The following is a 14,985-nucleotide window of genomic DNA, read 5'->3' on the forward strand; positions in this document are numbered from 1 at the left end:
GTGTCGGCCAACCGGTTTCGTTTCCTGTGGTGGTTGATATGCCACATACGCGTAAATAGATCTATGTTCCTAAGAAAGAAAATACTATAGAAATTCATTAACATCAGCTTTTAAAACTGTTTTTTAAAAATGCAATATGTATGTTACTTTTATTACACGTATAAAATGCAGAATTCCCGAGGGTCAAAAGCTTCACATGTGCAACACCGGAATAATTTATAGTTGACCAGCTATCCTGGATATTGCCTCCAGATGCTGACCCTGGATCAGTTTTCGGTGTTTAAAGAAAACTGCCGGGTCTGAGGGTAGCGCCTGAATTTACTGATCCAGAATCGGTGTTCTGGGCCAACGGCGATGCTATTAACTGGCGATGCTTTACACTCGATTATTGCTCAGGAAATAATGAGAGAAAGCGAATAAAATAATAAAGATAGTAAAAATTTAAATATCAACGTAATAAGAAGTGAAAGTCATAACAACGGTATATAAATATATAGCAAAAAGCAAGCAGCAATGATGAAATTTTACCTTGTTTTTATCTGGAATTCTTTTTTTACCGAGTAAGGTACAGTGCAATATCTGAGCGAGGAAAACGGTAAAATTACTTATTTATTAGTACCTAGCTAATGATTTGAATTTTTTTTTAATTTCTGAAAACGACAAGATATAAAAGACATTCACATAAGAATGACTATCTTGTGTTACACATATAAAAAAAGAAACAAAAACTTCAGAGCTATAAATAGACAGTCCATTGTCTCCTTGGGGGAGCGATGGAACTGAAGATGGAAAGGGCCTCTTTCAAAGACAACCATCAAAGAAGCTCTCACATAGTGAACGTCACCTTGGTCTAAAATAAAGGACCTTTGACTTCTGTCGAGTAACTGTCACAGGAAGCTTTGAGCACAGGGCGTAATTCCTTTCTCTTGCATCTTCGTTTTGCACACAGGGGGCTAAATTTACATTTGTTTATTTGGCTGTTACTTTTTTCTCCCCAAAGCAACATACAATTGAGAAAGCAGGGTTAGGGGTTAAGGGACTTGCTCAGGAGCCCAATGGTGACATCACTCGGCAAGCCTCAGGATTCGAGGCCTAACCCACTATGCCACACGTCACCTCTTATTTGAATCTTGCTTTGTTGGAAGACGTTGTGTAGCTCTTGCTACAGTACTGCTTACACTCATACCCAGGTATTCATTGGAAACACGGCCGCTTAGCTGCACTTATGCCTAGCTGACTCCTTTGTAATGGGCTATCTGCTCATGTGTACATTACTTTAAACAAAACTGTCTGCCCGGAAAGGCATCATGAAAAGCAGCTGACTCAGTCCATCAACAGCCTCATAGCGCTGGTCTGAGATCAGTGAGGAGGCCATTATATTCTGGAGGGAACAGCAATGTATCCGAATTTCCGAATTTCCTTTGCCTGATGACACACCTTTTGCTGTAGTGCTGAATGAGTATCACAGCATCATATTATCCAGAACCCTTGCGGATTGTTTTGTCACACTTAAGCATTCTGCTGAAACCGTTAAGCTTCTCGAAGCACATCGAGCTGCCCTCGTTCCACTCTGCTACCTGCCGAGATGGAGATTGGACTGTCGACTGTCGTCCCGGCGGATCCGTGTAGAAATCAGGAAGTGTGTGATCCTGTCTCAGCGCTAGAGGTGACCCGGGAACAGCTGAACGAAGCTTTTGGCTTCCTAAGAAATGCGACGGCGGCCCTCTCATACAATAGTGTTAATTGTATCGTATTTAAAATGCGCTCTGTCCCGTGTGCTTCCACTGCACCCCGCAGTACGGGGGGCACCCTCGCTCCGTGCACAATGCACATTGTTCCCATCTGGAAGCGGAGCCATTTGGCACTCAGGTGAGAAATGGAAATAAGAGAGGGATTGTTGGGTAGTTCCCCCCCCCCCCACTTCCTGCATCTGTCGTTCCTCTTGCCGTGTGCCGGCATCGCAGCTGCGTGCTTGGCCCCATCGCATTTTCTCCAGTGAAAATGTCCAGCTGTTACGTAACTGGGAGGCGGAGGGCCGCAAACGCGTTCCTGAAAGCTGCACTTCTCGGCAGGTGTTATGCACATAATGACCTGTTTGCTAGCTGGGAAATGAAACATACTGCCAGGTCTTCCTGGAAGATTCTAGGCTTATTTTCACATTTATTTAGCAGACAAAGCAACACACATTTTGGTGACTGCAGGTTCAGCCAGACGCTGAGACAATAGGGGGGGTTAATCTGCTCCAGGGCCTGATGGTGAACTCATTCCACCCACCCTGAGATCTGAACCACCATCCTTCCGATGAAAGGCACGGCATCCAGGCCCACTGAAACACATCCACTCGTTCGTCGTTTTTTTTTTTTCTATCAGTGGTCATGAATACATGGCATGGACCCATGATTTGTCATATTCACCGATTTCAGATATGACCCAGCATTTGGCATGTTTATGTAACTACTGAGACTGGGGGTATTTCCTACATTTAGTTTTTAATTTGAGATTTGAATTTACTTACTAGGACACAGGATACAGTATGTATGAGTTTGTGGACAGTTCAGCATCATGTATGATGGCACGCCGTTCCCAGCATGCACTGGGGTGTTGTGTCCCTGTCCTCAAGGGCATCCACAGTCAGGTGTTGCTCTACGGAGGCTTCACTGGTGGTGTTAAAGCGACGCTGATGTGGCTGAATAATGGCGAGCGTCTCCTTCCTGGGCTTTGCTCCGCCTCTTCTCATCACGTTCTGCCCGTGTATCAGTCCTCCTGCTGAGGTGAGGTGATACCCCGGCCTGCTTTGGGAGAGAGAGCTCATCCCTTCTCTGCCCTGTCACCTCTGCTGGTTTGACAATCCCCCCCCCCCCCCCCCCGGGACTGGACACTCATTCTATTTCTTTTTCTCCTGTGGGACACCTGGGGTGGAAGTGCCCCCCCCTCAACATCGGGGGGGGGGGGGGGAGCTGTCTCTTGTCTCTCACACAAACACCGCAGCCCGGACGCCGTCTCTAAGGAAGTGCTCTCCCTACTTCTCACTTTTGTTTTCCCCCCCCCCCCTACCCTTTCCTCCGCTTTCTGAGAGCTCTCTCCCTCTCTCCCTCTCTCTCTCCCCACACGGGATGCACCAGCATCCCTGCCGCTCCTTATATGTACAAAACGCGGCGTTTCCTCGTGTGTTTGTGCCGGCTGTGGGGGGGTGGGGGTGGATCAGAGTACCTGCTTGTTTTGATGTGTGTCTGTAAAGGTCCGACTTGCACGACATCCCTTCCAGGCTGCCTCCTCGCGCCGACAAACATCAAGCGTCCGCACGTGGCTGGCTTTGACCCCTGCGCCGAAAATAGGGCGCGTTTCTAAACAGGGGCGATGCCGTCGGAAAAGCCACGCTGCGCTCGCACCCGCGGTCGCGTGTGTGTGTGCGCGTCACGCGGCGAGACTCCCTCCAGCGTCAGCTGCTGCTTCTCCGTAGCTTCCGCAGCGCTTCAGAGATTAAAGGCCGAGTCGCCATTACGGCGCCGTTTTCTGCATAGACTGTTCAATTTGCACCGATCGTCAGTGGTCCCAGTAAGACGTACTGGCCTGTAAATGGACTGAGGCCGGAACGTCGGCCAGGAAGCTGGCTGTGCTTTTTGAACGCGACCCCCCCCCCGCCCCCCTAGCTGTTTACGCGCCTGACCTGGGGATTTCCACAAATCAGGAAGGGGGCCGCTCCAGCTGTGAGAGCGGCCTGCCGACAACAGGAAGCCTTTTAGGGTTAAGTCACCTACAAATAAGGTCAAAAGTGCTCTGCACTGCCCCCCCCTCCACCGGTGCCCCCCCTCCTAAACATGTTTAAATCGTTACGAGATCAGCCTCATTTGACACGGCGGCCTCAGCGCTGTATTCACTGAGGCTGAATGGCTTCCGCTCATTGGACGGCTTGCCCGGAGCAGGGGGGGGGGGGGGGGATTGATGGGGGGGGGCTTGCCTGCCAGCCAGAGGAAGTGTCCCCCACACCCTCCCCCTCGTTCCGTCATGTGTACAATGCCTGGAAGTCCCCCAGACCAATAATGGGTCTCTCGCCTGTGTTTTGTGTTTTTGATTTCCTTACAACCATTGATCCGGCCCCATCCAAACAAATAAAACACGGACACATGCACGCACACACTCACAAACAAGCAGCGCGCACCCCATGCCCCTCACACACGCAACGACTTCCGCCACTCAGCGGCTCAAGGAGTGAACTTTGGATTAACAACACGAGTCCCCTGCCGGAATTGCTCATATATGGTTATTCTGCTGGAGCTGGAGTACGAGTGACTCTTTTAACCCTTGCTTGGGGAGGGGGAGTGGAGATCTGTCCAGAACAGCGTGGGGTTGAGGCCTGTCTGTCAAAGGGACGTACATGGTGGTTAAGGGCCTTGCTCAAGTCCCCAATGGCAAAAATCAGTTCCTCAACTCTGGGATTTGAGCCAACAACCTTCTGAACACAAGCACAGCATCCTAACCCACTGGGCCACACATCAGCCCATCGGGTTCGGCACCGTTCATTTGACCGCACCAGCGTTCTGCGTGAGAGGCAGGAGCTCTGAATAAAGTACATCTTTCCGAGGTCTTTTTCTGCACCCACCACATAGCAGCTCATGCAGGGTTTAAAATACTCAGCGCAGCAGCTTGTCAGTACTGCTGTGTAACAGCTTTCGGCGGCGCCGTACACAGCCGTCTGTCTGCATCAGCCGCTGGTGGTGGTTCTGCTTGTATCAGCGAGACGCAGTTCCCTTGGAGACCGACGGAAATCGATGGTTGTGAGCCCTCATGGTGCCATTTCTCAGTACCGTGGTGAGCGTTTCGGCGCTAAGGACCTCTGGTGACCGATGTGTACTGGGGAGGAGCGTCTTCTACCTGTGCCAGCAGGAGGCGCCCCTGCCACCCTCTTTAATGGTGCTGTCCTTGACTCGCTGGCTTTGGGTGGCTCGAGCGGGCCTGGGGAGGCCGGAAAGGACCCCCCCCTGGTGCCTTAGCACACCTGCTCGCCATCTCTCTCAGGCCTTGTTTTTCAGCAGAGGGCAGCATCTGCCAAACGCTCTCTTGCACTCCTTCCTTCCTGAATTACCCGCCCAGCCCAAGAAGGTGATGCCCCCCCCCCCAAATCCCCAGGCCCGGAAGAGTGGGCAGGGTCTCCCTGGACTGCTTTTGGGTTGGGGTCTCTGCCCTTCACTTCGCAGCCACTTTGATGCCCCCAGATCAGAAACCCAAACACCTTCCCCCCCCCCCCCCAACATGAAAAGCAAGAAGAATGCGTGGGCATTCCAGTTGCCATGGTAACCGTGTGCTGTCACACCTGGATAGAAATCAAGCCTCAATAACACCAAGATATTCAACAAAAGTTGCACAGCTACAATGTGGGCATGGCACACCCTAAAGTGGGCGGGGTTTACCCAGTGGGATCCAATGAAACACCCAACAGGAATGACTGACAGCACAAGAGACTGCCGCTGCTGTGGCTGGTAGAGTGCCCCCCCTCGCATCGCCATTTGTCTGTACTTTAAAGCCCCCCAAACATTGCGGCCCAAACTTTCTTTTCCACCATGCCAGGTACAGTACTTTAAATTCAGTATTAATCCTTTTTCCATTTATTTCCAGTCTGGTACCAGTATCAAAAGTACCAAACAAGGTGGGAAATTTTTTCTGTACTTTGGGCCGGGACTTTTTAATGTGTTTTTTGTGGATCGTTTATGCAAATAACCTTCCTTGCAAACAGAAAATGTATCTGCCACTCTGAAAAAGCATCGTTACGGACTCGGCCATAAAATAAGATTAAAAAAAAAGTACAAAAAATTGGATGCGTGGACAAATGAAGAAACCCAAGCTTTAATGGTGATCTTGTCAGAATGACAGACTGAATGACAAAAATGGAAAAAGTATTTTGTATAATATGCTAGGGCTGCATGATATTGGATAAATTTCAAATATCACAATGTTTTTTTGTTGCAGTAAATATAGGGGTAAAAAATGGAATTCAAAATAAGGAAAATTCTCACAAACTCGTCTAGGAGTGATTAAAACAGCAAGGATGAAAATGATTTTGATCGTCTCAGAGAACGGATGCAGTGCTCGTGCAAAAGACAAATTTTTAAACATATACCCTAGAATATATTAGATAAACTTCAAAAGGAACAATCATGACAATTGCAAGGCTTGCTAAGTTTTGTTTCCTATGACAGAATGAAAATGTTTTGGCAACCCTGGACAGTTCGAAAAGGCCTGATCGTAAGTAACCCAGCTGACTGTTGCAGCTCTTGCAATGGGAGAATTGCAGGAATCACAGATGATGTTGGTATTAATATCATCCAGCCCTACGATATACTACAGCCATTTTTCAAATTTAGTACAAAACATCCCACCACACGTTGTAATGTCGTTCGGCACCGGAACCAGTTTTTACGGCAGTGGAAAACCAACACCTTGACGTACCAGAAGTACGGTACCCGACTCGGTGTAAAAGTGACCCTTGTAGATGGTGCCACAAAGACGGAGTGGCTAGTTGTTTGCCATTGTATTTTCAGTCCATGACAGCCATTTTAACTAAAGCAAGGGGGGATCCTGAAACTCAGTGTGCTGGTTAATCGCTTTTGCTGAAGTAGCTTTGTGTGTGTTAGCTTGCCTGGCGCCTCACGGTTACACCGGACGCATGGAAAACATTCTGTAACATCAGCAGGAGCCTGGAGTTTGCGGACAGGAAGTTTGTCGCCCCTGATTCTACACGCCCCCGTAGCCGCACAGTAACTGTATTATCATGAGTGTACACTGCTCACATGAAAGCGCGTGGCTTTCAGTAGGGCTCATCTTCACTGGGGGGTGGGGGGATAAAGGACGCCGTCGAGTTTCCCTCCAAAAACACGAACCGAAAAAAAACACGTCCAGCCATCAGTGGTTGTTGACACAAGGACTTCTACATCCTCTGGAGTGTCACCTGGGTAGTTTCCTTTGTCCTGGATGGAGGTCGGGGGTGAGGAGGCCAGCAGGCCGAGGGGGGGGGGGGCAGGGCGCGGTGGGGCCTGGTTTAGGCAGGCAGCGCTGCTTTTCCTGCCTCCTGCAGCCACACACTTTTTCTTCGTGAAAAACACAAACTCATTTTCCTGCCATTAACTGTACAGAGGAAGAAATGAGCCCCTAAAAATACCCAGAGCTCTGTGCGAGGAGTCTTTCCGGAGGGGGCTTCCTGGCTGCCTGCAGGCCGGGAGGGGGGGGGGGGGGAGGGCGGAGATGGGGGGGGGGAGCACGGAAGCGAGGGCCCATGGCGGAACGGGGCTTCCTGCACAATGCTATAAAGGGTCCCCCCTTGGCTGAGTCGGCCGTCACAAGCGCTGGCAGCACCGGGGGGGGCAGCGGCCAGGTCTCCATCTCTGTCTCTCCGCTACCAGGGTCTGCAGCACGCGGCCGGTGGGGTGTGGACGCCCCGCACGGACTTCCATCCCCTGCTGGCTGGGGTAAGCACTGCGTCCACTCCCCACATCAGCCCCACTCCCCCCAGGTGTAATGCCCGTCTCTCTCCGGGTTTAACAAGTTAGTCGCAGGCATAGGGCAGTTAGGGCCGCGGAGAGGAGTCCAGCGATTCCGTGGCGTTTCCGCATCTGCAGATGGATGGGTTTGTGTCTGGAGGATTGTTGCTGCTGTTCATGTGGAGGATAAAGAGTTATTTAGGATGGTGCCACATGGAATAGCGCTGGCATCTCAGATCTGCCGGGCTAGAGGTTTGAATCCGGCCCGGTGCTCTGTTTGTGTGGGGCCTTGCATGCTATTCTGTGTGTGTGTGTATTTTGTCTGGGTTCGTCTGGTTTCCAAATTGCCTGGAGCGAGTGTGTGTGCACCCTGCAATAGACTGGTGTGCCACCTTGTCTTGTGTTCTCCGCTGCCTGAGATGGACCCCAGCCTATCAAGACCCTGACGAGGATGGATGGATGGATGAAAAGGCTATAAGTTTTCATCCGACTAACTTTCTTCTTTTCCTTTAACATCAAAGCCAGCTGTTGACAGTATTATGATACATCCTAAGGCTGAAAAACACTAGATCAGTGTTTCCCAATCCGGTCCTCGGGGGCCCAGAGCCGGTCCACGTTTTTGCTCCCTCCCAGCTCCCGGGAACTGGGGGCAAGCAGAAACGTCGACTGTCTGTGGGTCCCCGAGGACCGGCGATTGAGAAAGTCTGCACTAGATGGCTGAAACTGCTGGGCTGATGATCTCACACTCAGTGTGTGTGGAAAAGTGCATGACTCAGGAAAGCAAACCTGTCAGAACAACAACAGGAAAATAAAGTGACTGTTTTACTGGATAGAAAACAGGGGGGGGGGGTGTGTTTCCAAGAACAGACTACGGGAGGCGTGACTGTGTGTGTGTGTGTGTGTGTCAAGGTTAGGGTCACTCTCCATTTCAGCTGCATTCATTGTTTCTCACAATTATCTGTAAATTTTAAATTCTAGTATCCTATTACAGAAATTCTCTTAATAGATCAGTCTATTTGTGCTTCCAGTGCTACTAATTGCCCTTTCCAACAATTTCTATGGCATTTTCTTTCTCCTAGCAGCCCCCCCATCCTGACCATACATCTACCTCTGCTTCTGCAAGAAGCAGAAGGGGGAGCTGGACTCACCTGTCTGCGCTGGATCTGACGGCGCCACACGCCGGTGTGTAAGAGTTCATGCGTTTGCCTTTAGCTCTGCACGTTGGATGCCATCTTGCATGCAAATTACATGCACTTGCAGATGTTATAGCGCAGGAAGGAATCTTGGGAATTGTAGTAGAACCAGCGCAGGTAGAAGGCGGTGCTCTTAATCGGTTCTCCACCTGCAGAGACCATGAGCAAGGTGCTTGTGGCGGAGGGATACAGAGTGCTGGGGGGTCCTGAGAGGGCAGCCCAGGCGGCGAAGGGATACGTGAAGGAGTTCACGCGTCACCCCAGTGACGTCCTGGTGAACCTGAACGAGCTGCGGCAGCGGGACATCTCCACGGACACCACCCTGGTGGTGGGCACGGTCCGGCTGCGGGCCCACTGTGCCGTCCTCATCGCCTGCAGGTAGGCGTCTGTCTTTCTCTGCTGGCATGCTCCCTTCTCTGTGCGTTGGATAAGTGTGTGAGGCCATGTGACTGGGCAGAGCGCTATGTGCGGTCATGTGACTGGGAATAGTGCCATGTGTAGTCATGTGACGTGGTGTAACACCATGTGTGGCCGTGTGATTGGGCATAGTGCCATGTATGGTCATGTGACTTTGTATACTTCTGAGCCTAATGTTGGGCAGCCCTGTTAATACTGGCCGATGTCTACCCCCACCACCCCCTCTCCTCCCCCTCGCTCCTTCGTACCCCTCTCTCTGCCTCCCTGTGTGCAGCGGCTTCTTCTACTCCGCCTTGGCGCGCCGGGTGCCCCAGTGGGCTGACCGGCCTGTGATGCTCTCCCTGCCCCCCTGGCTAGACGCGGCCAGCGTCTCCCTTCTTCTGGACTTCATGTACACGTCCCGCCTGCCCTTATCCCCACACACCGCCCCCGGCGTGCTCGCCGCTGCCACCTACCTGCGGATGGACCACGTGGCGGATGCCTGTCGGGAATTCATGCTGCACAGGTTGGCAGGGGGGTCAGAGGGGGTCATGGAGTGGGTCGGGCTTAGAGGGAGCAGGCGGGGACTCTCTGGCTCTCATATTAGATGCGGCATGAATGCTAATGCTGTTGTGCGTCCGGCAGCGCGGAGGCGGCTGTGAGCCCGTGTCACGTGGAGCTGGTCTCCTCACCCTCCGCCATTCTGCTGGCCCCTCCGGGTGGGGTGTGTCCCGGCGCCACAACAAGTGGCGCTCAGCTGCTGCGTGCTGCCATGGCCTTTCCAGCAGGGGGCGCTGATGGGCACTTGCATCAGGAGTCTGACAGGTACGAATCAGACATGAGTAGCTCAGCGCCGATCTGACTGACCAATGATAGAGAACAGATCACCTGAGTTGTGTGTGTGTCCTCTTCCTGTAGGGTTCTCAACATGGCCCCCCTTCACCTCATCACCTGTCAGGGCCGTGAGGCCAGTCCTGGGGGGCCAAAGCTGGAGGCCCCCCATCTTCCCCTCACAGGGTCCCCTCCTCGACCCCCGGACACCCCCCTGCAGTCTGCCTGTCACCCAAACTCCCCCACAGAGTCCAGCAGCTGCAGCCAGACTCCGCCCATGCCTGTAAGCCACCCCCCCCCATAATTACACCACCCCAGCCCCTCTAGGGTCTCTGCAATTCCATCCTCATGCCTGAATTATAAATGATTCAGTTTTGTTGCTACTGTACTTGAAGGTACAACTACCAGCCCCATGCCCAGCCAATCCCGCGACTGACAGTAATAATCGTCTCCGCTGCCCTCAGGGGAGTCCCCAGCCCAAGCTGCCCCCAGATCCGAAGGCCTGCAACTGGAAGAAGTACAAATTCATTGTGCTCAACCCTCTGTGTGCCGCCGAGGTCAAGAAGGAAGGCACAGATGAGAATGGGGGGCGGAGTCAGTGTGACCACGCCCCCAACGGCCCTGGCAAGAAGGACTCCATTTCGACGGCCCCTGAGACACAGACGGAGGTTTCAGATCATAAAGACAGGTAGGTGGACGAAAATGTGCCAGGCGAAGAAAGTGAAGCTTTGTGCAGAATCCCAGTGGGTGTCGTCAGGTAGATTTAGCTTGTTTGGTCCATGTTTCCAGAGCAGAGCGGAGTGTTCCGTGCCAGGATTCCCACCAGAGATGCCCAGAGGTAGCCCATGGCTCCCCACCATCCTGCACTGACCCGGGAGTCACCCCTCAGAGGCACTGCGGTGACGAAGCCCAGGACAAGCGGCCAATGGAGTGCGAGAGCTGCCTTCTGGGGTCACGCTGCAGGGCGGCTAAATCTGCCAGCACAGGTATTGAGGTGACCCTGAAAACTCCTGGGCTGTAAACAGCAATAATCAGTATAGGGGGCGCAAGATTAACTGATTGATACATCCAAAAGTGCCTTCATGAAGCCTGACTTTTGGGGTGAATGCTCTGCTGCCCCCTACAGGCGAGAAGCCGTATCGCTGCAATGTGTGCGGAGCTCAGTTCAACCGGCCCGCCAACCTGAAGACTCACTCCCGCATTCACTCCGGGGAAAAGCCCTACCACTGCGACACATGTGGGGCCAGATTTGTCCAGGTGGGGGAGGGGGGCGCGCTTCTGGCTTGTGTAAATTCCGGTTGGTAAATTCTGGCGCTCTGATGCATCGCCGTCGTCTTCCTCCAGGTGGCGCACCTGCGGGCTCACGTGCTGATCCACACGGGCGAGAAGCCCTACCCCTGCCACACCTGCGGCACTCGCTTCCGCCACCTGCAGACGCTGAAGAGCCACCTGCGCATTCACACTGGGGAGAAGCCTTACGCGGTGAGCCAGCATGCAGACAGACAGACAGACAGACACACACACACACACACACACACACACACACACACACACTCTCACACACCCTCCACAGACCTGTTGGTGGCTGGCACTGAAGCTGCTCTCTCCCTCCTCCCCCTCTCGCTCAGTGCCACCAGTGCGACCTGCGTTTCCGCCACAAGAGCCAGCTGCGGCTGCATCTGCGCCAGAAGCACGGCGCCATCACCAACAACAAGGTCCGCTACAAGGTGCTGGTGGAGCCATACCGGCCCACCCTGCAGGCCTGCTGACCCCCCAAAGCTCACCAGGCCACTGCGACGGTGACATCACTTCCTGTAGGGGAGAGCCGAAGATTCTGGGGCAGGCTGGTCCTACCTCTCGCTGTCCACTCACACTGGCCGCCCCTGTTGCCCTGTTTTCTCCAAGACGTCCCTCGTGCAGCAGTGCCTCAGGCTGCTGCTCCCCGTGCGTTTGCCACAGAAATGTAAAATGTGCCGTTTGTAATGAGGTCTGTCCAGCCTTGTACCCATGTGGCTGCTGGCTGCTTTCAGGCTGCTGTAGGTGCAGGTGGAATGGAGGTGCAGGTGGAGGTCATCCTCCAGCTTCCCACTTCACAGGGTGTGACTGAAAGGTCTCATGGGGCATGCGTGGGGCATCTTCAACATATTCATCAGGTCTTTGAACTGTCTTATCCCACAGGAGCGATGACTAGACTCTGTCTTGCCCTCGCCATCCACCGAGGTGTTAAATGTGTGTTTAAACAGTGTTGGAATGCAGGTGCCGCTGGTGATGTGCGTAAATGCAGTCGGCCGAAGGTGTTAACAGAGACACCCCGACGTAAACGAGAGCGCACGCGTCGAGCCCGGCGTCGGGCTTATTTTTAGAAGGGGCTTTCCGGCTCGGCTGCTGCGGTGAAAAGGTTTCGTCGAGAGGAAAACTCCGAAAGGAAATGGCGACGTGCCAGGAAAGGGAAGGAATCGCGCGAAACGTAAAGTCGTGGATCTTCAGGGATTTACTGAAAGGTGAAAGATGGATCATGCATGTTGGACCAGCAGACAGAACGGTTTCAACAGGCCGAAAGCGACTGGGGGGGGGGTCACCTGAAGTCCATGCAGGACATCCGATTTAGCGCTGGTGTCCCCAGAGGGACGAGAATCCAGAGTGATGTCATCAAACGCTTGAGGCTGCATGTGCACAGACCTCGCCTCTCTGCACCCGCATGTTTTCCTCTGAAATGTAAATACATCTCTCCTGTTACGGACACATTTCCCACTGTGTCTGTGGGATCTCTATTAAGGTCCCAGCCAGTGTTAAATGCTGTATTTCTTGTTTAGACTTCATAAGAGTCCCTCTTTCTGCTTATGAAAGCAGGCCAGTTAGCTTTAGTATAGCGGAAAAACTGATGACAAGGATAACGATGGATTCAGTAATATATTCTGTTTTAATGAGCTCTTGCTGGCCAAAGACTAAAATAATGCAGACGTAATGTTGCATTTGTTTTATATAACGATGTATGAATTTTGAAGGTCATGTTTTGATTTTGCAAATAAATTCTATGCGGCTGTTTTCGATTCTGAAGTATTTTCTAGTCATAAACAATTATTGTGATATGACACGTCAAATGCGGTGATTTGCACTGCATGTAATGCCCGCGTTCCAGCCTGTTTGTCTGTTTGTTGAAAGTGATCGATAATAATTGACATTATTTTAACTGTCATTGAATTTCCACTAAAAATGGACAATTTAGCGCCGGCTGAATCCACAGTGGGCGGGACTTACCACACCGTGTCAATCACGATCCCTTCCAAGCTAATAATGCAAATGATTGGATGTTACCCTGCTGTTGAAGGGCAGCGCACAGTAGCCCCGCCCACAGTTCCTCATTTCTCCCTTGACTTTAGGACTAGGGGATGTGAATGAGCATGTCACTATGCCATGTTCTGGGGGACGCGGATGCCAGCACGCCGCGCTCTGGGATGTGGGCGGTGGATGTTGACCCAGTGGAAAAAACTGAGAAGCACAGTCTGTTCTGAAACCTTCCTCTCATACCTCCTCTGTCGCTGACAGGTCCCCTCAAAACCCGCTGGAGGAGGACAGCCAGAGAACAACAGCACCAGCAGCAGATCAGACCTAATAGTCCAGCTGCTGCTATAGATCGCATATGGAAAAGCAGTGACAGTTTTCCCGAAAATCCTCGGAAGTGCCTCAGTAAACTATACGCTCCTAAAAGTGGAGGAAAATCAAACATCACTGAGCTGCTCTGGTGAGCGCTAATAGCTACAGTTCGGTGCCTCAGTGTAGGGCTGGGTGGGTGAGTACGGGGGTCTCCATGCTAGCGGGTGGTAAGCATAGCCCTTTAGGGAGTACAGACGGATTTCACGGAATATGCAATTAAACCGGGGAGAGCACTCCCCCTCCCCATTTTCGCCGCCCTATCAGGCTCCACTCCAGCGGTACTGCTAGGGGGTGACGAGGCTTCCTGCTTTTTGGTGCCGCAGAAGTGTAATCTCCCCCAGATAATGATCACTTTGCTCGGGGCGAATAACAGATTTCCAGTCACTCGCATTTACCCCAGTTTCCTGCAGTGGGGAACCGCAAAAAAAAATGCAGAATAACAAACTCGCGTTTTGCAAATGGGCGAATATTTCTGTTCACAGCTTGAGCCACAAATCTCACACTGTTTTGCTTTTTATGATTTACTTTAATTAAGAGACTTCTGAGCAGCCTTTAATTTTGAAGTTGTATAAACTGCTGCTATTTTATTCATCTGATTTACCCTAAGAAAATGCATAAACAACCATGAATAAATTCTATCACTTCACAAAACATGCCGTTAACAAATCAACAAAAGATGAGAGGTGCTGAATAAGTATTACAGCAGAATAGCTCAAAATTAAACTTGTGTTGTCTTATCGGTTTAAAGAGTTTTTACGCTGGTTAAGTAAGTGAAAATCATATTTGACTCGCCTGTTAATGCTTTACGTTTTCAAGTGGGTTTCTCAACTGCTGTTCCAGTTAGGGAAACAATAAATAACATATAATTATACAAGCATACAAAACGCAACCCAACCTGCATCGTTAGAAAGCTGACAGCAAACACACTTAAAGTCCAAGCCATAGACCAGGGTTCTTCAAATCTGGATCTCGATTCCAAAACCAGGCCTTGTTTTCAGTTCTCCCAGGTAGTTAGTTTAATAATTACTGATTCTGATTGGTCAGAGGCTTCTCACCTGATTGACCGGTAAAGGAAGGCTGGAAAACCAGCAGTGCTCGGAACTCAAGGACCATGATTTGAATAACCCTGCCATAGACAATCTCTTTGTGTTAAATGCAATGGCACTTATTTTGAGACTGAAATCTAAACATTCACTGATACAAATTGATTATCAGAATGATGGTGAAGTGGAAACTAGAAGTGGAATATGGTACAAGACGGTTCGTTAGTGAAAAGGAGCAATTAAAAGGCGCTCCACCAGCAGGCGATGAGAGGAACTGCAACTGCTGTTTAAAATCTATTTATCATTCTCCGCTTATTCTGGTCAGCATCACAGGGCGACCCGGAGCTTATCACAGGCAGCATAGGGTACAAGGTCACAAGGGCACATCTTCGGCAG

The 14,985-nt window shown here is 51.4% G+C and overlaps 1 protein-coding gene across 2 annotated transcripts; it reads left to right on the plus strand.

Moving 5' to 3' along the window:
- Positions 1–7,296: 7,296 nt before the first annotated feature.
- Positions 7,297–12,935, plus strand: bcl6b (BCL6B transcription repressor). Of its 2 annotated transcripts, none has more exons than XM_023845115.2 (11): positions 7,297–7,460; positions 8,552–8,654; positions 8,821–9,043; positions 9,357–9,587; positions 9,707–9,886; positions 9,980–10,175; positions 10,357–10,580; positions 10,682–10,878; positions 11,019–11,149; positions 11,237–11,374; positions 11,521–12,935. In XM_023845115.2, exons 3-11 carry the CDS (start codon positions 8,826–8,828, stop codon positions 11,659–11,661), a joined length of 1,656 nt encoding a protein of 551 aa, XP_023700883.1. In that variant the 5' UTR covers positions 7,297–7,460; positions 8,552–8,654; positions 8,821–8,825; the 3' UTR covers positions 11,662–12,935. The 2 variants fall into 2 exon arrangements, with proteins under 2 accessions (XP_023700883.1, XP_023700884.1); XM_023845116.2 differs by having other exon boundaries at positions 8,555–8,654.
- Positions 12,936–14,985: the final 2,050 nt, after the last annotated feature.

This window comes from Paramormyrops kingsleyae, chromosome 24, assembly GCF_048594095.1.
Source record: "Paramormyrops kingsleyae isolate MSU_618 chromosome 24, PKINGS_0.4, whole genome shotgun sequence".
Lineage (NCBI taxonomy): Eukaryota > Metazoa > Chordata > Actinopteri > Osteoglossiformes > Mormyridae > Paramormyrops > Paramormyrops kingsleyae.